This window comes from Rousettus aegyptiacus, unplaced genomic scaffold, assembly GCF_014176215.1.
Source record: "Rousettus aegyptiacus isolate mRouAeg1 unplaced genomic scaffold, mRouAeg1.p scaffold_m13_p_8, whole genome shotgun sequence".
NCBI classification, from domain to species: Eukaryota; Metazoa; Chordata; class Mammalia; order Chiroptera; family Pteropodidae; genus Rousettus; species Rousettus aegyptiacus.
The window spans coordinates 2270652-2298335 of record NW_023416311.1 but is presented as its reverse complement, the minus strand read 5'-3'; the positions used below and the strand labels follow the sequence as shown (position 1 = coordinate 2298335).

Here is a 27684-nt window from a genome sequence, read left to right as displayed (position 1 = left end):
TTCTTCTACTATTTCTCCTTTATAGTTTTTCCTTCTACAATTTGGTGGTTAGTGCATGACAAAAAAAATAGTTCACATTTGTAGGTGGTTTTGGTTAGGGATTCAGTAATATTTTTCCTTAATATTGAGAAAAATATTAAAATAATCTGTCCTAAAATTCTCTCTTTTTCCTATTAGTCTGTCTATTCTTACACCAATAATCATATTACTATAAATGATTTTGTATACTGTGTCTTAGTATCAACTGAGAGAGACTCCAAGGAATCCCAGAATATGGGACTTAGCAGACTAGGATTTTTAAGGTGGTTATTATAACTATTCTCTTTGAAGTAACAGAAAATAAGTGCCCTGTGAAAGAAAGTTTTTAAAATGTCAACCGAGAAAGAGAAATGGTAAAAAAAATAAAAGGAATAAAACACAAAGTCTAGAATAGGAAAATGCAGGAAATATTTAATATCCAAGTGAAGAGGACAGGAGAAAGAGTAAGTGAAGTTGGAATAGTAAAATGCATCTAATCCAAAAAACAAAATAGTAAAAATGGACTTTTAGTGAAATGTGGGGAAATACAAAAAGTTCAAATGTGTGCAATTAGAGTCCTCGAGGGATAAAAGAGAAATAAAGGAAAAAATATGTGTAGGAAAATGTCCGGAAGAGTCCTAAATTTAATTAAAGACAACCATAAAGCGGCTAAAGCAAATACAGACATGTAAAGATAAAATATATTTCAAGAAGAAGGCCCATTTGCTCAGGAGGATATAACAATTATAAATGTGTATGCATCTAATAACAGAGACTTAAGATACACGAAGCAAAACTTGACAATTAAGGAGAGAATTTGGCAATTCCACAATCATAAATGGAGATATCAGTATCTTTCCAGCATTGATGGAACATCTAAATAACAAAAAAAAATTAGAGAAGCATGTGATAGGAACGACATTTTCAATTTTTTTGAACTGATTGACAGTTGTAGAGCAAATACTCAACATTGGTAGAACACAGATTTTTTTTTTAAGGGGCACATGGTATTTTCACTATGATAACTCTTATGCTGGTTTATAAAATAAATCTCATTGAAATGAAATCATAAAGAGTATCTTCTCTGATAGAATTAAACTAGAGCTCAATAAGATAACAGTTGACCCTCAAGCAACGTTAGGGTTGGGTCACTGATCCCCTCAACAGTCGAAAATCTATGTCTAAATTTTGACTGCCCCAAAACTTAGTTTTTCTTTGGTATCTGTTGGGAATTGGTTTCAGGACCCCCGTTGGGTACCCAAATTTATGGACGTTCAAGTCCCCTATATAAAATGGTATAGATCAATGCATACAGCCAGCCCTCTGCATCCACAGATTTCCAAGTAGGGATTGAAAACAGTCCAGGTATTTATTGAAAAAAATCTACATAAAAGTGGACCTGCACATTTCAAACCCATGTTGTTCAGGGTTCAACTGTAATTAGAAAAATTGCAGATATTTGAACATTAAACAACATATTTCTGAATAATCCATGAATCAAGTCACAAAGACACAAAATATTTTAAATGATTCATGAACAAAACACAACATTCAGATTTGGGAGCAGAATTTGAGGGATACAATGCTTAGAGAGAACTTTATCATTTTAAATGTTCATATTATAAGAACAGAGAAATCTAAAATTAGTTATCTGAGTTCCAACCTTAAAAATTAGTAAAGAAAATCAAATGACACCCTAAACTGCCTTTTAGTTGTATGGCCGACTTGATTTCGGTGAAACACTTTTCCTTGGGACCACTCTACAGCACTCACTGGAGTCTATCTGTCATTTTGAGCTTCATCTCCTTTTTTTATATTTACGAGTCTTTACCTCTTCAATATTTATTTAAATCTGTACTCTTTTTATAAATATAAATCACACTGAGCAAGCCTACCGCTTTGATCACGTATGTTTTGGGGATGTGAATCAGATTCGGCGGAAGAAGCATCCCGTACTTCTGTGTCAACACTGTGACATGCTCTCAGAGTCGTTACGTTCAACAGTGAATTTATGTTCTGCAGGTAGCGCGCTGTGACTTACTCGCATCGCCTCGTTCCCCGTGAGTCTGAGCGAGCCTTAAGCCTGCCTGCCTTGACAGTGTTTGTTTTCCCGTGCAGGGTACATCAGCGAGGGCTTCCTGGCCACACAGCACGCCTTGGACAAGGCCATCATGCTGCACCATGGGAGCAGCACTGCGCAGAAAATGTTTGACAGCATCAGCATCTTTGTGCAGAGATACCCGTATCCAGTGTACTTTCATGACAGGCTGATTTGGATGTCGAGTAGTTTCCTCCCTCTGATGTTCATTCTCATGTTCTCTCCGACTGTGCTCTCCATCATGCGGTCGCTGGTGTGGGAAAAGGAGACCAGGTTGAAGGTAATCCCAGCTACTGGCTGGTAAGATTTCCGGAAGGGCTTTTTTAGGCCCGTGGAGCTTTTTCGTATGATAGTCGGGTTATTTCTACGTACTCAGGATTGCTAGGTAGATGTTACACCCAGAGGAGCAAATACAGAACAGGAAGTGATGCTGCTTTCCCAGGCTGGCAGTTTCAGAAGCAGACGGTCTCTAGGGAGCAGCAGAAAGGGAGCACCCGAAGGCAAGGCAGGGGACAGGGGTCACCAGGAGAGTCTGAAGTCCCTACTGCCTAGAGAAATTTCAAAGACCACTCAGCTCCTGACGAAATTAACATAAATTCCCACACCTTAGCCTTATTTCTTGATATCTACCATCCTAGATAATATATCTGGGTTTCAACAAAAAATTACAAGGCACACGAAAATTTAAGAAAAAAACACAGCCAAAGAGGCAAATCAGTCATCAGAACCAGACTCAGCTAGGACACATTCCCGAAATATGAGACAGTTTAAAATTACTAGGAATTTAAAATTACTATGATTAGTAGTTTAAAGGGTCTACAGGAAAAGGTGTGTGTCTGGGATCCTCAAGACCACCTCCATTTTGGGAATTTCAGTAGGACTTGTGAGACTAGGCACATAGGTATGCTCATGGTGGTATAGTAAATCTCCACAAGAGGAAATATCACAGGCAGGCCTGAAGGAATTCACGTGCAGGCTTCCTCAGGTGACCTCACAAGAGGTCACACAGAGTACACTCTTGCCGCAGCAATGAAAATCCAGCAGCACATTCATGATGTTCCTGTTCACGGAACTCCATTAGAGACTTAGCACCCAAAGCTTTGATTGGGGCTGGTCGTGTAGGCACCCTTTGCCTAGCATGTACCAAAATTCCAAAGTGCTGGAGAGCAGGTGTCCAGCGTAAACCATGCTGTATGTACAAATAGTTCAGGCACAGTCACCCATCCTATCTTTTAGGGAAAGTTTTATATCAGTGTAGGGACTCGTTTGCCAGCCAAGGGTCAACCTTGCAAACATGCCTTTCTAATAGTCTCAAGCTTTACTTGTTAGCTCCTTTCTGCATAGTAGATAGCGTACAGGATCGGGGTAATGCTATCAGAGAGAGCAAAACGATACGGACTCAAATGAAATTGCTAGAACTAAGAAAAGGGCGAATAAAGATGATGAATGCCTTCGATAGGTTCATCAGTAGACTTAACTTTGGTGAAGAAAGAATCGTAGAATTGAATACAGGACAATAGAAATTACACAACCTGAATGCAGAGAGGACGAAATTTAAAAATTTGGTAAGAAAGCATCCAAAAGGTATAGGACAATGTCATACGGTATAACATGTACATAATTGGGATCCCCAAAAGTAGTTGAGAGAATAGTGCTAAAGCGACAATGGCAGAGAGTTTTCTGCCATTTCTGCCAAAATTAATGATAGATATCAAACCGCAGATTGAAGAAGCTCAGAGAACACAAAACCGGATACACACACGCACACAGCATTACACTCAAAGTGCTGAAAACCAGACAGAAAATCTTCGAAAGCAGCCAGAGTGGGGAAGAAGACACGTCGCCTACGAGGAGCAAGCGTGAGAAGCAGGGCCGACACCTAACTCAGAGATGGATCAAAAAAAATCCATCATGTGCCTCCAGTACTCCGGGATGTAAAGCGTGATGTAAAAGAGATCTTAGTATTTCAGAGTTTAATTTAAAATGCTTTTCACTTTTGTCCAATGGCATTTAAAAAAGACATCTGAACTCAGGAGAAATATATTTTAATACTAGTACTGCCCTTACTAACTGCATAATTTTAATCAATACACTTGACTTTCTGAGCATTAATTTTTCTCATTCACAAAACCGAGTTGAAATGACCCATTTATATCGGTTTTGTGGGCATTTAATTTTAAAAATGTATGCGAAAGCACTGTGAATTGCTGCTATATGTAACATTTGATTTGTGTTGACTTTTCTACAGGAGTACCAACTTATAACTGGACTTCGAAACTGGATGATCTGGGCTTCCTATTTCTTCATAGTGATCTTTTTTTATATCATTATTATCTCTTTGATATGTCTGTTATTCTTTGTCAAGGCAAGTGTCTAATTTTGTGATGTCTAGTAGAAATATGATGAGTCTCATATATAATATTAAATTTTTAGCAACCACTAGAAATTTTAAAGAGTAAAAAGAACAGGTGAAACTATTTTAATAATAGATTTAATTTAACCCAATACATACAGGATATTTTAACATGAAACCAATCTGAAAATTTAGTTTACATTCTTTTTTGTACTAAGTCTTCAAACTGCAGTATGTTTTATATTTATAACATCTCAATTCATATGTTATATTTTCATTAGAAATACTTAGTATGTATTTGGCATTGCTTTTATTATTTAATTTAGATTTTAAATAATTAAAAGGATAATAAAAATTCAGTTCCTCCGTCACACTAACTACATTTCAAGTTTTCAGTAGCTCCGTGGGATTAATGTCCACTATATTAAACATCTCAGTTCGACTTGACTGCAGCCGGCCGTAGCTATCCTTTGAGAATAATAAAGTCGGTCCTCTCAAGTGTGGACTGCTTGGTCTCAGGTTGCCAGGAGGTGAAATATGGTTTTTATTGTCTCCATGGAAACTCATGGGCCACTGAATCTCTGAGAAAAATTTAAACCTTTCTTTAAGAAATAAGTCATCTGGTTAACGTTCCATCTCATAGAGCTTCCGTCATTGAGTTGTGAGATCAGTTTCTTTAGGGCCATCATTTTCTCCCCCTTTCCCTTGTGTTTATGTGACACTCCTTATTGTGTGCCTTACGTTATGTCATAATTGTTTTATCGTAGATTTTCGATAAGTCAATCTTCTGCTTCAGTGACTACAGTTTCTTCTTCGTCTTTCTGATGTGTTATGCGATTGCTTCAGTATTCTTTGGCTTTATGGTTAGCACATTCTTCAATAAAGGTGAGTCTAAGACTTCTCCTGTAACACAATTTCTGTTTTAATTAGCCAAAATAGGATCATATTTGAGAGCTCCTTCTAGCCACCTCATGTATAGTCTTGGCTTACATTCTGTCATAGAAGGTGAATTGCACATGAAATGATTTAACAGGAGGTAAAAAAAAAATACATGTCGATGGAAGGAGATTTGACTTTGGCTGGTGAACACACGATGCAATATACAGATGATGCATTATAATATTGTATAATTGAAACCAATATAATTTTATTAACCAATGTCATCCTAATAAATTTAATGAAAAATATAAAGAAAAAAATTTTTAATTAAAAGAAACTCTATCATAGGTTATATGTATAGGAAAAAAGCAGTGCATATAAGATTTGGTGCTATCCATGGTCTCAAACATCCACCGGGGGTCTTGGAAAGTATCCCGTACGGGTATGGAAGAACTACTGTATTATGAACAATTATACACCACCAAATTGTAAAACCTAGAAGAAATACATAATTCCTTAGAAACATACAATCTACTAAGACTGAATAAAGAACAAAAAGAAAACCCGAAGAGACCAGTAACAAATAAGGAGATTGAATCAGTAATCAAAAACCTCAGAATAAAGAAAAGTCCAGGACGAGTTCTACCAAACATCTAAACATTAAGCTTTTCAAACTTTTCCAGAAAATTGAGAATCTCATTTAATGAGGCCGGCATCACTCTGATACCCACGTGGGACTGAGACACCACAAGAAAACTACAGGCCAATAACCCTGATGAACAACAAAACACTAGCCAACCGAATTCACAGGCACATTAGAAGGGTCATGTTCCGCAACTGAGATTTATCTACGGGATACAAAGATGGTTTAACACAAACATATCAATATGTTACAGCACATTGATAGAATGAAAGGTAAAAATCATATGACCATTTGAATAGATGCAAAAAAAAGCATTTGAAAAAAATTCAGTACCCTTTCATGAAAATATGTTCAAAAGATTAGGTATACAAGGAAGGTACCTCAACATAATAAAGGCCATGTGTGAGAAGCCCACAATTAACATTAAACTTAATGGTAAAAAAAAAAACAACAAATTTTTCATCTAAGATGAGGAACAAGACAAAGATGCCCACTCTTGCCACTTCTGTTTAGCATAGTACTGGAAGTCCTAGCCTGAGTAATTAGGCAAGAAAAAGAAAAGGCATCTAAATCAGAAAGAAAGAAGAAAAACTATCTCTGCCAATGGCATGGTCTTTTATGTAGAAAATCCTAAAGACTCCATGAAAAAAAAAAAAGAACTAATAAATTCAGTAAAGTGCTAGTTACAAAATCAACATTAAAAAATCAATTGCATTTCTATCACTAACAATAAACTATTCAAAAAGGAAATTAAAATATTCCCTCTTACAATAGCATCAAAAAGAATAAGGTACTTAGGAATAAACTTTACCAAGGAAGTGAAAGGCTTGTACAAATTGTTGATGACCAGAAATTAAATGCAAAGGGAAAGACATCCTGTGTTGATGGATTAGAAGACTTAATATTGTTAAAAGTTGATATTGCCTAAAGTGATCCACAGATTAAATGCAATCTCTATCCAAACCCCAATGACAGGTTATACCGAAATCGGGGTGGGTGGTGGCAGGAAGGAAACCTACTGGTGCTGTCCTAGGTCCTGACGAGGAAACCAAGAAGAGCAAGGACCTCCAGGATGCCCACTGTCTGCAGGGAGGAACAACTCGCAGACAGATAAATAGAAGGCGGTACCACAGTGCAGGCCTCGGCGTCTCTGCTGCCCGCTAGTGATTTACACCTGGCCCATCTAACCTCTGCAGGGTGGCAGGGATGTTCTACCTGACTTAGCACCTCCCCTTCCCACACCCTTCCTTCTTGACCTTGAGGCTTATTCATCCTCTTAAGGGTATCTTAGAAATAAAAGGAATTATCTCAATTGTTGGGAGTGGTGGAACCACCAAAGACCCTGCGCAGCCAAAGCAATCTTGGGAAGGACGAACAAAGCTGGAGACATCACACTTCCTGATTTCAAAATATGTTACAAAGTTACAGTCATGGAAATTGTTGTGCTGACATAAAAAACAGACATGCCAATAGAAACAAATAGCCCAGAAATAAAACCGCATGTATCTGGTCAGCCGATCTTCAGCATGAGTGCCAAGAACGCACGATGGGGAAAGGATGGCTTTTTCAACAAATGGCATTGGGAAAACTGGATGTGCACATGCAAAGCAACGAAAGCAAGCCTCAATCTTACACCGTACCCAGCAATTGAGCTGGATTACAGAAGTAAACGCAAGCCTCGAAACTGTGAAACTAGAAGAAAACAGGAGGAGAGCATCTCGACTTTGATAATGGCAATGATGTCATAGATCCGACACCAAAATGACAGGCAACAGAAGCAAAAATAGGCGGGGCGACATCAGTCTAAAGGCCTTTGCACAGTACAGGAGATAGCTCAAGAGGAATGAGAGAAGTGGGTATGCCTGATGAAAGGCTAATAACCAAAAGATAAGGAGCTCCTACAGCTCAGTAGCAAAGAAAAAGAAAAAAAAAATGGGCCAAGGAACTAACTAAATAGACATTTCTCTGGAGAAGACACCTGAATGGCTGATGGGTATGTGAAAAGGTGCTCAAAACCACTCATCAGAGAAATGCAAATCAAAACCGCGATGAGGTCATCATCTTACACCTATTAGAATGGCTGTTATCGGACACCAGAGAGTACAAGTGTACAGGAATGTGGAGAAATCTGAACCTTTATGCAGTGTTGATGGACGTGTAAAATGGTGCAGCCTCAATGGAGAAAACTGGAGGTTTCGGTAGAGTGGCCTTATGTAGTAGGCGTGCTGCGGGACCTAGTGGCACAGTCTTCCCTGGTCACCTGAGCTAGTCGCTCCAGGTATGGTTCTTGTATGGCTCGTGTGTGCTCTCCTGTTGTGGTTGAGCCTTGGTTGCCCTTTGCACGTCTGTGAGAGGGATTGAACCTTGGGCTGATTGATTGTCAGGACTGGCTGGTGAGGGGCTGACTCTGTGGAGCAGGATTTACTTTAGCAGAACTCTGGTGCCTGCCCAGTGCACCCTTTGGATGTGTTGTCCTTAGATGCAGCCCTGGGTGCTGCTCCAGAGTGGTCTGAAGCTGGCCACCGGGTGTGCTCGGCCCAAGGCCCCACAATAGGCCAAGTTCAGCTACAGCCTATTCCTTTTCCAGGGCCATCTGGCATGAGCCATCAAGCTATCCTCAGGTGGCCACCACTTGCTCTGGGTTTAGAGGTGCCTAGCAAGGCCAAGCCACAAACTGAGGCTGGCTCCTGCTAGTGCTGGGCTTGAGGCTGCTCAGTGACAGGTACAGGACACGCCAAGACCAGATGCTGCTTATTCGATGTTTGTGAGCCTTCGAGAGATTTTAGGGAAGTCGGCTCCATGTATCAAGACAGGCGGTTTGTATGGAAAAGCCACTGGAAGTGGCTTGCGTGGGCCCAAAAGTCAGGTGGGGCAGTCTCAAGGAATCACTGGGGCAGGGGGATGAGTGTTAGCCAGGCCGATGAGACTCAGATACGGTGGCCGCCTGTGTCTGCGCACTGGAAGGGAGGGGACTCAACAAAGGAAAGGTGGTGGCTTCAGCCAGCACTTCTGTCTGGGAGAAAACCGCATGCCCCTGGCACTGCTGCCCCAGCGCTAGAGCCCAGAGAGAGCGAGTCCATCGGTGAGTAAGACTACACACGAGCCCTTTGAGAGGAGCCCCTGGCTCTCCATCGGTCCTCTGTCTGATTCAGCCTCACTCTCCATTGGTTTTAACAGCCAGAAGTTGCAGGAACTTCTTATCTCAGCACTAAAACCGTGGGCCAAGAAGCCTGATGTGGGGCTGGGACCCCTCGTTCCTCTGTGGAGACCTCCACAGCCAAGGTAGCCCTCCCAAATTTTAACCTCCACACGTGTGCGTGGGACCAGCTCGTCTGGCATTTCTGCCCCTCCTACTAGTCTTGGGGTGGCTTCTTCTGTATGGCCTTAGTTGTAGGACTTCTGCTCAACTAGACTTCAGGTGATTCTCAGTGATGGTTCTGTAGTTTAGTCATAATTTTGATAGGTTGTGAGAGGAGGCCAGCACAATGTTTATCTACTACACCTTCTTGACTAGAAATCTGCATGAAGAATTCTTGATTTGCACTCTTTTTTCTTCAGCAATTCAAATATACCTTCTGGCCTCCAAGATTTCTGATGAGAAGTCTACTGACAATCTTATTGAGGGTCCTTTGCATGTGACAAGTACCTCCTCTTGCTGCTTTCTCTATTTGCTTTTAGCTTTCAACAGTTTGATTATGATGTGTCTTCATGTGGGTCACTTCGAGGTCATGGTCATGGAGTATGTTGAACTTCTTGGATGTTTATGTTCATGTCTTTCACCAAATTTGGGAAATTCTTAGCTACTATTTCATCTAATCTCTCCTTCATTCTCTTCTCTTCTTCTTGAATTCCCACAAGGCACATGTTGGTCTACTTGATGGTGTACCACAGGTTCCCTAAGCTGTTTACCTTTCCTCAGAAATATTCTTCAGAAATAATCATTTCATTTGTACTGTCTTCAAGTTCACCAGCTCTTTATTCTACCTATGAAAATTTGATTGTGAAGCCCGCTAGTGAATTTTTCATTGCTCTTACTGTATTATTCAGCTCCAGAAATTTTTTTGTTCCTTTTTATGTTTTCTCCCATATTATTGGTATTTCTGTTTTTCCGTATGTCATTTTCTTGAGCTCCTCTTCATCTTCCTTAGTTTTGTGAGCATCTTTAGAACATTTGTCTTAAAGTATTAGTCTAGTAAGTCTACCATCTGATCTCTCTCAGGGACTATTGCTGTTGGTTTATTTTCTTTCCTTTGGATGGGCCCTACTTTCTTGTTTCTTTAAGTGCCTTGTGATATATTTCTAACTTGACATTTAAACTTAAATTTTATAATGTGGTGACACTGAAATTCAGATTCAGATATTACCTCACAACTGTTAAGATGGCTATTACCAAATAACTCCACAAAAGATGCCGTATGTTGATGAGGATGTGGAGAAAAGGGAACCCTTGTGCCCTGTTGGTGGGAATGTACACTTGGTGCAGCCACTATGGAAACAGTTTTCAAGTTCCTCAAAAAATTAACAATAGAGCCACCCTATGACCCAGCAGTTTTACTTCTGGGTATATATGAAATTAATATCTCAAAGAAATATCTGCACTCCCATGTTTATTACATGGGAGTATTATTCACAACAGCCAAGACATGGAAGCAACCTAAATATTCTTTGACAGACGAATGGATAAAGAAAATGTGGTATATACACAAAATGGGATATTATTCTATCTTAGAAGGAAATTCTGCCATTTACAACACAGATGAACCTGGAGAACATTATGCTAAGTGAAATAAGCCAGACACAAAAACAACTACTACAGGACACCACTTTTATAAGAAATCTAAAATAGTCAAACTTACAGAAGGCGATATAGGATGGCGTTTTCCAGGGACTGTGAGTAGAGAAAAGTAGGGAGGTACACTGTTTCATTATGCAAGGTGAATGAATCTTAGAGAGCTGCTATACAACATAGTGCCTGTAGCAAATAGTACTATATTGTACACTTAAAATTTTGCTAAGAGGGTAGGTCTCATGTTAAGTATTCTTATACCAAAAAATACGAGGACCGAAAGAAATTTGGAAGGTGGTCGATATCTTTATAGTATAGATTGTGTTGATAGTTTTAAAGAAAAAAAAAAGTAATTTATAACATTTTAGTTTTATTTGGGTGTTTTTACTTTTTGCATCAATATTGATTCTATGTCATCTTGATGATAAGCTTGACAAGAATAATTTTCCTAGTTTCTAGGATCCCATACTTATGGACCTAATCATATCCAACTCTCAGTAGTTATCTACTTATTCAACCATTTTTTTCTTTTGAATATCGTGCTTTAGATGGGAAGCATCTATTAAAAACTTCATCAATTGCTTCTTATTCTACTTATAATTTTAAACTCTCTGAAAACACTTAAGTATATTCAACTTATGTTAACAGTGAGGGTGTGCATTTATAATTTCTTAAGCCAAGTGATCATGAATAAATTTTAGAAAGGAAAAGAAAGTTTCCGTAGCACATGTATGGGTCAATCTTTGTTTACATGGCCATAAATATTTATCACATGTGGTAAATACCTTATACATTAATTCACCCATTCAGCACACGTTTCCTGAACTTATATAGTGTGTGCCAGACATTGGTGATACAAGGGTAAAAAAGGAAGACATTTCCTTCCCTCACACAACTTACATTCTTTTCCTTTATCGTAGCATAAAAAGTTACGTGTAATTTGTTGCATATCGCTTTAAACTGACCTTACAATTTCCTTCTTATTTGTAGTCCATTTGGTTGCTTCTGCCGGAAGCATCCTATATTTCGCCAGTTTCTTTCCATTTAAATATATTGCTCAAAACTATGGAAAGATAACCCTTACTAAGAAGGTGACTGCCTGTCTCAGCTCAAATGTTGCATTAGCACTGGGGATTAATCTTCTGCTCAAGTTGGAAATAAGAGGTAAGCATTCGCCTGGCCAATTTTGCCTTTATTATTTCATTCCTAGAGATGTAGAATAAGGCGGTATGGGTGGTACAGTGGGCGAGGAGGTGAGAAATGTTATATAAAAATCATTTATCCCCAGCTTTGTTTATTTAATGTAGAGGCAGTTATGTGAACTATAAAAAAACTGAAGTGTGAACAATTAAAAAGTTCCATCCCACCACAAAACCTATATTATACTCTCAAGTAAAATAATCTAAAATAATCTAACCTATAACTTGCTACATTCACCTAATACTATATATTAGACTTCGTCCCACAGAGATACACTCCATTTTTTCACAAAGTTGTAAAATATTCCATTGCAAAGGGATATTATAATTAAGTAGTTCTCTATCAATACACATTTAAGTGGTTTCCAATTTTTGGTCTTGCCCACAGTAGTACATATATATTTGCTTTTATAATGTGTATGCTACTATAAATAAGTTCCTAGATATAAAAATGCTCTCATAAGGTATTTACAGCTTAATTTTAATTGCTATCACAATAACCTTCAAAGAGAGAAAACCAGTTTATTCTTCAATAGCACATGAGTTTTCCTACATCCTTTCCAATAATACATTACAATATCATGTAAAAAGCAAATATAGCTTCTTTATTTCCTAGAGCTAATTTTGCTCCAAACTCTACATTACTGGGCTGAAGAAAGTAAATGTAGTGTAAGTCTAACCCAATGATTTATTTAGGTCTTTCTGAATGAGTCAGTCTTTCAGACATCTGTATTCCTCAAGATTATATGTGTAGGGCTAGGGATTTATAAACCCCTTACAGTGGATGGAAATGGTGACCCCCCAAATCGACGTGGTGTCCTCTGGGTCTCTTGCCTCTAGAGTAGAGCACCTGGCCTGAGCTGAAGTGTGACTGATTACACACAGCCCACGTGGACGAGGTACTGGCACCTCACCTGTTAAAAATGCGGTCTAGCCCCTTGCCCCAGCCCTCAAGCCCCCCGCCCCCCACGCAGTTCTCTGCCCCTTCCTGGCCCTCCCTGAGACTCCAGCCTTCCCGACGCGTGGAAAGTTTGCAAGCTCTGTCTGACTGCTGAGGTCTGAGGAGCCCGTAGCACCGCTCCGGGCCCGTTTATCTAGCGCGTCACCGCCAGCGCCAGCGCCGCCACCGTCACACAGCGCTGGGTGCTTTCTCCGTGGTCCCACCTGGACACTTCTCCAGGTTTCCCTGAGACAGGAAAACCTGGGGTTTGTGCACCTGTCCTCCGTCCCTGACTTTCACTCCTTTCTTGCGGTGGGGTGCCTTTCCTCCTTCTCTTCCTTCTCAGAATGGACTTCCTTTCCAAAATGACATTTGCGTTGTTACCTCCCGTAATTCGATGTGTTCAAGTTTGTCAGTCTCTTACTTTAGTTTGTACATTTAAGTCTTATTCAAGAAATCCTTTCATACCCAGAGTCACAAAGATAATAATCTTATATTTTCTTCTAAAATTTATGTATTTTTATTTTTAATTTGGGTTTTCAATAAGCATAGAATCGATACTTCTGTTCGTTGTGAGTTAAGATCTTAATTTTATTTTCGGTATGAAAATCAAGCTGTTACACATTTATTGGATAGACTGTTCTTGACCGATTTCTAATTCCACCTTTTTTTTTATATCAGGTTTCCATATATGCGTGGATCTGTTTCTGCCGATCTTTTCCATTCTGTTGATCTTTTTCAGTCTATTTTTGTGTCAATACTACGATGGTTTTACTCATTATAGCTTTAGAACAAGTTTTAATATCTGTCAGTCTTGTCCCCATACCTCGCTGTTCTTCAGTTATTCTTGGCACTTTGCTTTCCACTTGAATTTTAATCACTGTGTCAAATTCTATGAAAAATCTTGTTGGGATTTGGTGAGAATGTCATTGCACTTATTGATGAATGAGAAGGATTGGGCATATCTAATTTTCTCATTTGTAAACAAAACTCTCCTTCCAAGTAGCCAGTTAGAAGAACATAGACATGATTTCTCTATGGTTTCTTACATTAGTCTTATTTTATACATGAAGCATTAAAAATTCAGTAGAGTCGATCTAGTGAATATGGGGTTTTTATTGGCTTAATCTGCAACAGGATGTACACTTTTAGTTGTCTAATTCAGTTACTTTTATCAGATTATTTTATTTTATTTAGTGATTGTTTCCTTTCTATATTATTTCTTTTCTCTTAGGAACTCCTTATACATTTTAGGCAGAGAATTTCTCAAGTTATGGTAGACTTTCTGAAACTTCTATTTCCTGTGATTTCTAACTTGCTGTTCACTGCCTCAAAATGGCTTTCATTTTGATAATCATTTTTAATTCTACTAAATACTTTTTATCTCAGACTATTACCTTTTCTTATAGCTTTCTCAAAGGCCGAATGTTCGTGAATATTCTTCTCATGACACTGGTCTATAGGAAAGGGAGAATTCATGTCGAAGGAGTGAGTTTCATGGGCCATCATCATCTTCACATCCTGCCTCTTTGAATGAGGAGTTTACTACAAGCCCTCATCTTTTTTTCAGTTGTAGTACATTCTTTCTGGAAATAGAGTAAGTAGAGAAACAAAGGATTGCTTGCCTCATTTTGGTGACTTCCTTTTTCTCCTTTCTGTCAGTAGTATAAGCAAAACTTCTTTTTCTCTTCTGCTTGGTAGTCAGTATCTGTCTCTACTGCTGTTGAATATTTTTCCAAATTTGTACATCTTGGTTATTTCAGCGGGAACTTGGCGTGAGGGATAAAGTAGAAGGATAGGATCTAGTAGATCTGCTTTTGACTTGACTTTTTTGTTATCGTTTATTTTGTTTTAGTTGTTGACTGTATCTCAATCATTCCTATTTATTTTTGTAGGATTTGAAGGGGAGAGGGAAGAAACCAATGTTATTACATGTGCCATCGTTTTCTTAGATGACCTACATACTAAGGGTATCAACAAATAGATAATTCACAGTGGCAAAATTTAGGATATCAACAACTTTTTTTCTTTGCTATTTCAATAACAGAGCTGTCATCTATGGTAAATATCTCCTTTTTATTTCAGAAATTGGTGTTAACTGGGATAACCTTTGGACACCAGCCAACCTTGAGGATAACCTCATCTTTGGCTATATATTGGGAATGCTTTTGTTTGATGCTTTCTTATATGGCCTTGTGACCTGGTATGTAGAAACTGTCTTTCCAGGGAAGTATGGCGTGCCCCAGCCGTGGAACTTTTTCCTTATGGTGAGTTCTAATGCCGCTGTTACCGTGAAAGGCCATAGTCCTTAGGAGCCTATTTTGTAATATTTAGAATCAAATCAAAAGCTCAGGCACAGGGTCATTTTCATCTGTATTCCAGCCATACTGAAATGCTAGCTATTTCTTGATATACCTTAAAGGCTTACGCATATACAAATGCACAATATCTATGAATAAATAAGACACTGAAACCCTCTCCAAGGGAGTAGTACAACCCTTCTTCAGCCGAGAAGTACATAGTGGATTCGATTGGAGAATAAAGAGACCTAAAAGTGTCTGCACAAGTCGTTCCCAGCCAAATTAACACGCGATGGTTTCTTAGACCCTCGTGAGATGAGGGTTAGGTATTCCCTGTATCTGCGTTCCCACCACTGGCTTCTTTCAGTTGTGAGACCAGTGTACGTAGAGTAGGGGGCCATCTGCATTTTGCCCTCCAGGTTCCCTCACTATTACTGCATAAAACGCCTCATGAAGAAGGTTTCCCGACCAAGTGACAATAAACGCATTGGCTGTGGCCTGATTTTTGAGTAATTCCATTTTGTTCCTATTCCTTGAACACTAGCATTTAAAAGGAGTTTTTGCTTCTAAACCTTGGGATTCAAATCATACATAAATTTGTTACGAAATATAATTCCCGAAAGTATATTACAACTTCCTGTATCTCACAGAATAAACCAAGCCAAAGTGTTTTCAGTTCTTTTAGTGCCTTATTTCTTTTTTTTTTGCATTTAAATTTTTATTCAGATAAAATTCACATAACTTAAAGTTAACCATTTTAAAGCAAACTAACCATTTTAAAGCAAACAAGTCAGTGGTATTTAGTACATTTACAATGTATGTGCACATATCTAGCTCCAAAATATTTTTATTACCCAAAAATAAAACCCTGTATCCATTAAGAAGTCACATCCTATTTTTCTAAGCCCCTAGCAAGCACTGATAAGCTTTCTTTTTATATGTATTTTCTTGGTCTGGATTGTCCTATGAACAGACTCATGCAGTATGTGGCCATTTGTGTCTGGCTTCTTGCACTGAGCATAGTGTTGTTTGAGGTTTATCCACGGTATAGTATGTATCAGAGCTTATTCTTTTAGGTTGCCGAATCATATTCCATTGTATTATGTAGAGCAATTCCTTTGTTAATCTGTAGTTGGATATATGGGACATCTTTTGGCTACTTGACTAGTTCTGCCATGAATATCTCTATACAAGTACTTATTTGAATATCTGTTTCAATTGTCTTAGAACTATACCTAAGAGTAGAATTGCTAGTTCATGTGCTAATTGTATGTTTAATGTTTTCAGGAGCCACGAAACTGTTTTCCACAGTGGCCACACCACTTTACATTTCCACGAGCAGTGTGCCAGGATTCCAGTTTCTCCACATCTTCACAAACACTTGTTATTCTCCTTTTTTCTTCTATTACAACCATTCTTGTGGATATGAAGTGGTATCCTGTGGTTTTGATTTGTATTTCCCTAATGACTGATGATGTCGAGGTCTTTTCATGTGCTTGTGAGCCATTTGTATATATTCTTTAGAGAAATGTCCATTTCAGTCCTGTGCCCATTTTTTAATTGGGTTGTCTTTTTATATATTCTGCAATCTAGAACCTTTATCAGATACATGATTTGTAAATTTTTCTTCCATTCTGTGGGTTGTTTTTTCATTGTTTGGATAGTGTCTTTTCATGCACAAAAGTTTTTAATTTTGATTAAATCTAATTTATCAATTTTTCTTTTGTTGCTTGTAAACTTAGTGTCATATCTAAAGAACCATTCATTGTCAAATCCAAGATCCAAGATCAAGGAGATTTACCCATATGTTCTCTTCTAACAGTTTGGTGGTTTTCTCTCTTATATTTAGGTTCTTGATCAATTTTGAGTTAATTTTTATGTAGCAAGAGGTAGGGATCCAACTTCACTCTTCTGCATGTGGATGTCCTGTTGTCCCAACACCATTCTTTGAAAAGACTGTTCTGTCCCCATCGAATGGTCCTAGCACACTTGATGAAAACCAGTTGGCCATCGATGTGTGGGCTTATTTCTGGACCCTCAATTTTATTCCTTTGGCCTTTATATGTATACTTACTTCAGTACCACATTGTTTTGATAGCTGTAGTTTTATAGTAAATTTTAAAATCTGAAAGTGTGAGTCCTCCAACTTTATTCTTTGTTTTCAAGGTTGTTTTGACCGTTAGGGGGCCCTTGCAGTTCCACATGAACTTGAGCATCAGCTTTTTATTTCTGCAACAGTGGCCACTGCAGTTTTTATAGGGATTACATTGTGTCTGTTGATTATTTTAAGTAGCATTGCCATATGAAAAACATTTTTCAGTCCACGAACTTTCTATTTATATATCTTCTTTAAATTCTTTCAGCACGGTTTTATAGTTTTTAGTGTGTGAGTCTTTCACCTCTTTAGTTAACTTTATTCCTAACTATTTTACTCTTTTGGATACTACTGTAAATGGAATTGTTAATTTTCTTTTTGGATTGTTTGTTGATGGCATATAAAAGCACAGCTGAATTTTGCATGTTGCTCTTGCACCCTGCATCTTTACTGAATTTATTAGCTCTGGTAGTATGTATTAGGGGGACTCTTTGGGCTTTTCTATATGTAGAAATATGCGTATCATGTCACCTTCAAATATAGTTTACGTCTTCCTTTCCAATTTGGTTGCCTTTGGTTTTTTCCTCACTTCATTGCTCTGGCTAGAACGCTCAGTACAGTGGTTATTAGAAGGGGCGGACGCAGGCATCTTTGTCTCGCTCCTGATTTTAGAGGTAAAGCTTGGTTTTTTCACTATTGAATATGATATTAGCTGTAGGTTTGTCATAAATGTCCTTTGTCATTTTGAGAAAGTTTTCTTCTATTCCAGTTTTCTGAGTTTTTTTTTTTAATCATGAAACACTTTGTCAAAGGCTTTATTTGCATTAATTGAAACAAATATGTGGTTTTTTACATTTGTTCTGTTAATGTGATATAGTGCATTGATTGATTTTTATAGGTTTAACTACCCACTGCATTCCTGGGATAAACCCCACGTGGTCGTGATGTATAATCTTTTCGATATCCTATTGGATTAGTATGCTAGCATTTGGTTGAAGGTTTTTACATCTGTATTCATAAGGGATATGGCTCTGTAGTTTCTTTCCTCATGATACCATCGTTAGGCTTTGAATGAGTTAGGAAATATTTCCTCCTCTTACACTTTTTGGAAGGCTTGAAGAAAGATTTTTACTTATCTTGTTTAAACGTTTTGGTAGGATTCACCAGTGAAACCATCTGGTCCTGCAGTTTTCTTTGTTGGGAGGTTCCGATCACTGATTCGTTCGCGTGTTATAGGCCTGTTCAGATGGAGTGCTTCGTCTCTTAATGCTCGTTTTGGTAATTACATTTTGGCTTTCTTTGTAGCGCTCATACTGGTTTGGCCAACCAAGACATAGAAGGGGAAGAGAAGAAACGAAAGACCGTGAGAGAACTCAAAGCAAATATTTCGAGGTTGAACCTACTAGCTTGGTGGCAGGCATCCAGATCGAACATTTGTACAAGGTATTGTTTCAGAGTGAAAGTCCTTTATCAGTGCCGCCCAGAGATCCTGGGCAGGCCAGTTGGCAGGGCCCATGTGTTGGCCAGACACCTGGGTCCGCAGGCGGGCAGTCCTGGTGCCAGAACCTGCAGACGGTTGGGCATGCTCCCAGGGTCCACAGGTGGGCGTAGTGTCAGAGTCCACAGGTGAGCCTGGTGACTCCACTTCTGTTTCAGTTCATGTCGTTTGCCTGGTATGTTTTCCCCATTCTTTTACTATTAACCTATTTGTGTCTTAATAATCGAAGGACATTGTGTGTGTGTGTGTGTGTGTGTGTGTGTGTGTGTGTAGTTCATACTCTTTATATATATGGTTCTCTATATATATAGATCATGCTCTTTATTCAGTCTGATAATCGGTACCTTTAAATTGAGGTGTTCAGGCCATTTGCATTTAATGTGATCATTGGTAATCCTGGTATGGTTTATATTTATCATCCCATATAGTCTTTGTTCTCCTTCTCCTCTTTTTCTGCCTTCTCTTGGATTAATTGATAATTTTTCTGAGGTTCCATTTTAGCTCCCTTTTTTTTTTTTTTTTTGGTATTAACTATTTCTGTTTTAAATATTTTAATGGTTTCTCCTTGATATGTTAACAACTTTTACTTATCACAAGTCTTCCTTCAAATGGTATTATATCATTTCGCATGCAGTATAAGAACCTCACATTAGTTACAGTTTTATTTTTACACTCAGAGCCTTCATGCTGCTATTTTTATACATTTTACTTATGCATATGTTATAAAATCCACAATGTATTGTTATCATTGTGCTTAATTTTTCAGTTACATATTAAGAAAGTTGAAAAGAATGTGATATATAAATACCAATTTCGTTAATAATTCCAATGTTCTCCATTCCCTTGTTCATACCTAGATTTCCATCTGGTGGCATTTTCCTTCTGCCTGAGACTAGCTTTGACCTTTCCTTTAGTACAGGTCTGCTAGGGATTAATTCTTTCAGATTTTCTGCATCTAAAGTAGTCTTTATTTTATCTTTACTCTTGAAAGATATTGTCACTGGATATAGAATGTTAGGTTAAAGATTATGTTTCACCACTGTCTGTTCACATGCATTGTTTCTAATGAAATATCTACTTTAATGTTTATCTTTTTTTCTTGCACATATGATTCTTTTTTCTGACACCTTTCAAGGTGTTTCTTTAGCAGTGGTTTTATGCAGTTCGATGATGTTTCTTGGCGGTTTTAGGTCTTTTGAGCTTCTTGAACATGTAAGTTTATTGTTATCAAATTTGGAAAAATTTTGGCTATTATTTGTTTAGTTGTTTTTATGTCCAAAACCATTTTGGGGATTTCAACTACAATTTATTATGTCATTGGAATTCATATGTATCACAGTTTGATGTTGCTTTGTTTTTTAGATACTTATTTCTGCAGTTTATGTTTGACTTTCTATTGATATGTCTTAAAGTTAGCTGTTTTTTCTTTTGCAATGTCTAATCTGCTGCAAATCCTACTAAATATATTTTCATTTTAGAAACTATAGTTTGTATCTCTAGAAGTTCTATTATTTTTAAAATATATCTTTTTCAACAGATGGCATACACTCAGTCATTTTAATATGTTTGCACATTTTAACGTGTGTCAGTTCTAGGTCAATTTCAGTTGATCGATGTCTTCATTATGGGTCATATATTCCTGCTTCTTTACATTTTTGGATTTCGGGTATTTTTCTATTCCATGATCGTAATCCATAATTTTTATTTGCCTTTACTTTATTTCCTATCTTCCTTTACCAAGATGTCATAAAGCAGGGACTATGCGTGACTTATTTCTAGATATATCTCTAGCATATGGCACAATGCCTGATATACAGTAGGCAGTCAGTAAATATAGTTTGTGAATGAAGAATGATCACCCCTGGTCTAAATTAATTAATTGGACCTGGTGATTTATTGCATACAGTAGTTAATAGTAATGGAGAAGTGCAGGGTTATACTCAGGTTTCTGGTTTGTATATCTAAGTGAGATCGGGGGCCATACACTGACCTCTAGAGTACAGTTGAGGACTATATTTTCAGGGCATGATAATGAGCAGTTTTAGACATAGTGAATTTGAGATCTTGTAAATATTTAAATTTATGTCTCTGGTAGGCATTTGGAGATGTAGAGCTATAATTTTGGAAAGAGATAATGACTGAAATGGATTATAGTATTATCAGCATCTATAAGGTAATTTAATTCATAGGAAAAATTGGATTCCCTGGGGTGGTCATTTTCAACTAGGGATGATTATTTCCCCCCAGAAGGCATCTGATAATGTCTGGAGATGTTTTGGTTGTCACAACCAAGGGGGGGAGAGGGGAAGGGAGGAGTGCTACCGGCCTCTACGGGTTAGAGATCAGGAAAGCTACTAAACATCCCGCAAGGCACAGGAGAGCCCTACGAAACAAAGAATTATTTAATCCAAAATGTCAATAGTGCTACTATTGAGAAGCCCAGGCCTCGGGAGAGTTTGTAGCCATGCTCTCCCGAATGGTCTCTTGTCAGTTTGGCAACACCCAGCACCTCTTTCTAAGGTTTCTCTTACATTGCAAAAGAGAACCCACGAACTGCATTCCCCAAAACTTCCTTTTCTGTTTGCTTTCTAGTTAGGATTTGCCAGGGAAAAGCACCTGCAGACAGACACAGAGACAGATTTTCGATCCACTCAGTTGGGTTCTTTGGAACCATTTAGGATTTATAATTTCAGATCAAAATATTAGGAGTTTCCAAGAGACACTTTAGTAAGGTTTTCAGGCATGTTCTGTAAAGGACTGGATAAATATTTTAGGCTCCATGGCCACATACAATGTCTGGCACATGTTCTTTTTTATTATTTTTAACAAGCCTTTAAAAATGTAAAAACCATTCTTATCTCATTGGCTGTACAAAAACAGATAATGGGCCATATTTGAGTTTCCCAGCTCCTGCTTAGAATCACTAAGAAGTTCTGGGCATGCTCTTGTGAATCATCAGACTTCTAGCTGAAATCATGACATCAACTTCTCTCATGGTTGGTGGCGGTTTCTATAAGCTTCCTCAGCTCTTGCTACAGCTTAGTAAGCCCATAACTGCAGTCGAGTAAGGCACTCTTCATACATAAAATATAGAGGTCTCCATTTTCATTACCGAATATAGGTATATACACCGGTGTGCCTTCACACTTGTTTGGACTACTGAGGATATGAGTGTTTATCGTTCATGAGTGATAATGACATGTCAAGTAATTCTTTCTTTTATCCCACAGGAATTTGGTGACAAAATAGCACTAAACGACATGTCTTTGAATTGCTATAAAGGGCAGATCACTATTCTTCTAGGACAATATGGGGCAGGAAAAACCACAGTCGCATCTATTCTCACAGGTATGTCTTCATCTCTGTCCAGAGCAGAAGTCAGGTTTCCTCTAGGACTGTAGATAATCAACAACTTGTGCTGTTGAATCTGTTGTTATTTCAGTGTTGGTGTTATTACAGTTTTAATTATTTACAACCAAGGTGCTTCAGGTAATGTAATAAATTCATTCATTTATTCAATCAAATATGTGCCAATTCTTTTTATAGGAATCGATAATATAGTAGTGATTATAAGATTGTTACACTCAATTTTATGCTCTGGTGGAGATACAGACAAGAAACTTGAAACTTACACGATAAGTAAGAAGGGAGATATACGTAGGATGGTAGGCACCCATTAGAACGACACCTAGCCTGTTTGGGGGGTGAGGAATAGGGAAGCGACGTTCAGTCTGAGGCAAATAGGAGGTTTAAAGGGCTATAAAGGGAAGGAAAGTTGAATCCTATTGGTCTAAGCAGAGACCAGGAGGCTCGAAGGCAGCAAACATCTATATCACTAGATCAGATAAGTAATTTAATGGCAAAAAGTGAAGCCGGGTAAATATTCAAAAGGTCAAATCATAAAAGGTTTTGGGGAAACCATGCCGTAAGGTTTAGGATTTATGCTGAGAGCTATGAGAAGCTGTAGAAGAATATTTTATGACAATTTAGACTTTATAATAATTGCATTCACCAGGAAGGAAGAATGGTTAAGGAATACTAGGGACCATTAGGATAGTGAATCTCGTATTTCGTGTTAGGTTAGTGTAAGTCCTAGAGGCTGGAGCACGGCTGAGCTCAGTAGTTGAATTAAAATCGCCTTCCCTTTGATGTAAAAGTGACGGGAAAACTAAGTCAGGAGGGGAAGACGATGCCCACATTCTCTATTTTATGTATTTGAACTGACTCCCTCTAAATCTCAGTTAAAACTTTTCTTAAAAGAATGACTTTTTAGTTAACATTACAAGGTTACGATTTGAATTATCATTACCTTCATAATGATCTACACTAGTGTTATTTTAATTTTGTGGTGTTTCGTGGATGTTCCCTCTGTTCCTCCTTGTGTTATGTTATGTGTCTCAGTTCTGGATTTTTAGTGTGTGGTTGTCATCAAGCTCATGGATAGCTATCTACACAGTAGTCCATTTTCTTCCGTGTGCTCCTTATCTCCGTTCCTCTTTGTAGATGTGGGTCTTTACTCCCTCCCCTTTTCTGCTTTCGTTATCTCAAATTATCACCATTTATGTTGAACATTCACTTCTAAGTTGCAGTAGCTGTTAACTTTTTCTCTTTTTGGAATTTTTTATTTTTTTTTTATGGTGGGGGAGGCCTTTAATCGTTATGTAATATTTAAGCTCATAACACTCTGCTCTCCATAAGGGTTGCACTTTCCTGCTTCTATGTGCCTGCTAGTCATCTTACTCATATTTACTTATTTTCTGCCCTTCGGTTTCAGGTGGAATGACCCGCTCAGTATTTATTTCCTGTAATGCAGGCCTTGTGGTGGAGAGTTCCCTCAGCTTTTCTATGTCTGGAAAGGTCTTTATTTCTTCTTCATATCTAAAAGAGAGCTTTGCTGGAAATATTATTCTTGGCTGGTAATTTCTTTCTTTCAATAGTTTGAACATTTGGTTCCACTCCCTTCTAGCTTGTAAGGGTTATGCTGAGAAGTCCAAGGATAGTCTAATGGGTTTTCCTTTATAAGTTACTGTCATCTTTTCCCTGGCTGCCTTGACAATTCTTTTTTGTCATGAATTTTCAATAATTTTAATATGATGTGTCTTGGAGAGGTCTTTTTGAGTTGAGATATTATTGGGCGTTTTATTTGCTTCTTGGATTCAAAGATCCAGTTCTTTCCACGGGTTTGGGAAATTCTTGTTGACTATTTGTTTGGATATGCTCTCTGCTCCCTTCTTCTTCTCTTTTCCCTCTGGAATACTCATTCTCCTTCGCCCTCTCCTCCCTTTTTCTCTTCCTTCTGCATCATTTCCAGATCCGTCTTCGATATCACTAATTCTTCCCCCATCTGGTCAGCCATGTCTCCTGAGCTTAGTATTTCATTCCTCATCACTTTTAATGTGTTCATCTCCAGAAGTTCTATTTGCTTCTTTTTTATGGTTTCAATCTTCATCAAAAAGTCATCATTTTGTTTCTTCATTTTGTTTCTAATTTCTTGGAATTTTCAGAGTTTTCTTGCACCTTTTTGAGTTTTTTCAGAAGTACAATCCTGAATTCTCTGTCATTTAAATCGCATATTACTATGTCTTTGAGCTTATTTTCTGGAGATTTTTCAGTTTCTTTCTGAGCTGCCTTGTTTGTTCATGGTATTTGAAAGACTATTTCTCTACCAGGGCATTGATGGAAATGTACTTTGCTTTAAAAAAAAAAAAGAAGAAGAAGAAGAAGAAAAAGAAGAAGAAAAGAATTTATTGTTTAGTGATCTCTCTGTAGTGGGTTGATAAAAGGGGGTTTTCTTTTGATTTCTAGTAGGTGGTGTCCAAGCCTTTTGAATCTCCGCTTTGAGGCTAAAAATGGTCTGTGGTATGTGGTCTCTGTGCCTCTGCTGTCAGGTCCCTGGGTCCCAGGGCTCCACTCCCGCGAAAGGGTCCAGTGGCGATGGGGGGTCTGAGTCTCTGAATTGGTCCCGAAGTCCAGTTACTGCCCCAGCGGTCAGGTTCAATGCTCCGCCGCTTCGCTCCGGCGCGGCCGGGCGGGACGGGGGCGGGGCTGGTTGGGCGAGGCCTGCCGGCTGCCCCCTTCCCCTGTCACCACGCCCACCTCTGGTGTCCCTGTCCCGAATGTGCGAATGTTTCGGTGCTGGTTGCGCAGATTCCCCTGGGCTCGGAGGTGGGAGCTCTGTGGCGAGGTTGGTGGGCAGGGCCAGGCTCCAGGGCTCCGCCTGCGGCCTGGCCTAGGCGTCCGCTGCGCCAGCTGCACCTCCCCCACTCTCCGCCCTGGCCGCCAGGCTCTGCTGCCTGGAACGTGCCGACGCTCAGGCAGCACTGCCCTGAGCTTAAAGGGCCGAGACCCGGCCATGAAACGCCCCCTCCCGCCCCTGTTTCACTCTGTTAGAATGCCCCCCCCCCTCTCACGTGGGTCTGCCCACCTTTGGATGCTCTGATGAGCAGGTCTCTCAGACGTGCTCATGTGCAGGTTGTGTGTTATTTGTTGCGTTGTAGATATTCAGCTTGTTATTTCAAGGGGAGAGATCTGTGTAGATCCCTCATGCCGCCACGCTTCTGACATATCTCATAGAACTCTAGGGACAAAAACATAAAAAATAACTACACATCTATGTCAATTAGTAAGCAATATATAAAGATGTAATTAGTGACATCAGTAACAGAGTGGATGGGGGCTGGGCTGCAAAGGAGTAGAGCTTTTTATTTGTGATCGAAGTTAAGTTGTTATTGGTTTAAAATTGGTTGTATTTTAAGATGTTATATGTAATCAAACAAAAATATATCTATAGAGTATACACAACAGGAAACGGGAAGGTGATCAAAGAATGTCACTATAAAAACAATCAGCGAAACACAAAGGAAGGCAGTAAAATGGCAGCGAGAAGCAAAAACTACAAGACAAAGTAATTAAACAAATGGTAATAGTAAGGCCTTCCCTGTCAATAATTCCATTGACAAAATCGATTACATAACCCAATCAAAAACATAGATGGGCTAAATGGATTTTTTTAAGGAGACAACTGTATGTCATCTACCAGAGACTCACTTTAGATTTAAAGACACACATAAGCTGCTCGACATCACTTATCAGGGATATGCAAATCGAAATCACGATGTAATACCACCCACAGCTGCCAGAGCGGCTGCTGTCGAAAGCACGACAGGTAACAGTGTTGGCGAGGATGTGGAGAGAGCCCCCGTTCACTGTGGGCGAGGTCGTCCGTCGGCGCAGCCGCCGTGGTGGAGGGTCCTGGAAAAATTAAACAGAGCTGCCATGCGACCTCCAGCACTGTCGCTTCCGGGGATTTACCTGAAGGAAATGAAAACACTCACTCGGGAAGATATCTGCACCCCTCGTCTGTTTGGCGTTATTTAAATAGCCCCGGCATGGACGCGCACCCTGAGTGCCCTTCGGGGGATGAGCAGGTGCAGGAAACGTGGAGCCGATCTTCCTACCCACCCGGACCGTTCACCTGGGATCATCCCGAATGCAGAATTTCTGTTGCTTAGCTCCTTTGGAGCCTGTTTTATAAAGCAACTTAGCTGTTACCCTAACTCAGTGGTTCTCAAAGTCTGGTCCTCTGACCAGCAGCATCATCAGCATCACCTTGGAATGTGTTAGAAGTGCACTTTCTCATCGATGAATGAGTGGATGAAATATATATATGTATATATATATATATATACACACACACATATACACACACACACACACATACATAGAGGGAGAGAGCTGAGATATATACAGAGAGAGAAAGAGAGTTGAGATAGATAGATAGATATCTCAATGTAATAAAATAGCCCAGAAATATATATATCTGTTTTTATGCCATTACCATACTATTTTGATGATCGTGGTTTTGTAGTGTAGTTTGAAATAAGGGAGTGTGAGACCTCATTCTTTCTTTCTTGAGGTTTCCTTGGCTATTCAGGGCCTTTTGTGGCTCCATATAAATTTTAGGATTCATTGTTGCAGTTGTGAGAAGGCTATTGCTCTTTTGTAGGAACTGCACTGAACCTCTTTGTTGCTTTGAGTGGTAAGGACGTTTTAACAATGTTAATCCTTCCAGGCGCCGAGCATATCCTTCCATTTCTTTGGATCCTCTTCAATGTCTTCAGTGTCTTATAGTTTTCAGGGTTCAGGTCTTTCACCGCTTTAAATTTATTCCTAAGTATTTTATGCTTTTTGATGCAACTGAAAATGGGATTGTTTTAACTTCTCCTTCTGATAGTTTCTTGGTGTAGAGAAATGCAGCAGATCTCTGTCTATTGATTTTGTATCCTGCAAATTAGTGAATGCATTATCAGTTCTGATAGTTTTTCAGCAGAGTCTTTAGGGTATCCTCTATGTAGTGTTACATCATCTGCACATAGCAGCTGCGCTGCTTCTTTTCTGATTTTGATGCCTTAGATCTCTTGTTTTCTGCTGTGCCTAGGACTCCCAGTACTATATTAAATATAAGTGGTGATTGTGGACGTACTCGTCTTGTTCGTGATCTTAGGGGAAAGTCAGCTTTTCACAACTGAAGATGTTAGCTGTGGGTTTGTCATATAAAGCCTTTATTACGTTAAGGTATGTCCTCTGTACCCACTTTGTTGAGAGTTTCTATCATAAAAGAATGGTTTTTGTCAAGGATGTTGAGCTTTTTCTGAGATACGATTTTTATCCTTCATTCTTTGATGTATCACATTGATTGGTTTATGGATGTTGAGCCATCCTTGTATTCCTGCAATACATCTCACTTGGTCATAGAGTATAATCCTATAATGTATTGTTGAATCCAGTTTGCTAATATTTTGTTGAGAAATGTTGCATGCATGTTTATCAAGAATATTGGCCTATAGGTTTCTTTTTTTCTAAGATGTTTGTTTGG

The 27684-nt window shown here is 38.8% G+C and overlaps 1 protein-coding gene across 2 annotated transcripts in view; it reads left to right on the top strand.

Annotated features, from left to right (window-relative positions):
• LOC107516105 (ATP-binding cassette sub-family A member 3) overlaps positions 1–27684 on the top strand; it is an 88160-nt gene that overhangs the window by 9149 nt on the left and 51327 nt on the right. The window contains exons 5-11 of one of the 2 annotated variants that reach the window (XM_036226081.1): positions 2137–2396; positions 4365–4481; positions 5237–5354; positions 11768–11941; positions 15002–15183; positions 18617–18754; positions 22040–22157. In XM_036226081.1, coding sequence (XP_036081974.1) covers positions 2137–2396; positions 4365–4481; positions 5237–5354; positions 11768–11941; positions 15002–15183; positions 18617–18754; positions 22040–22157 — 1107 coding nt within the window. Of the gene's footprint in view, positions 1–2136; positions 2397–4364; positions 4482–4852; positions 5355–11767; positions 11942–15001; positions 15184–18616; positions 18755–22039; positions 22158–27684 lie in introns of those variants that run through there. The other variant, XM_016155541.2, reaches the window with a different exon arrangement.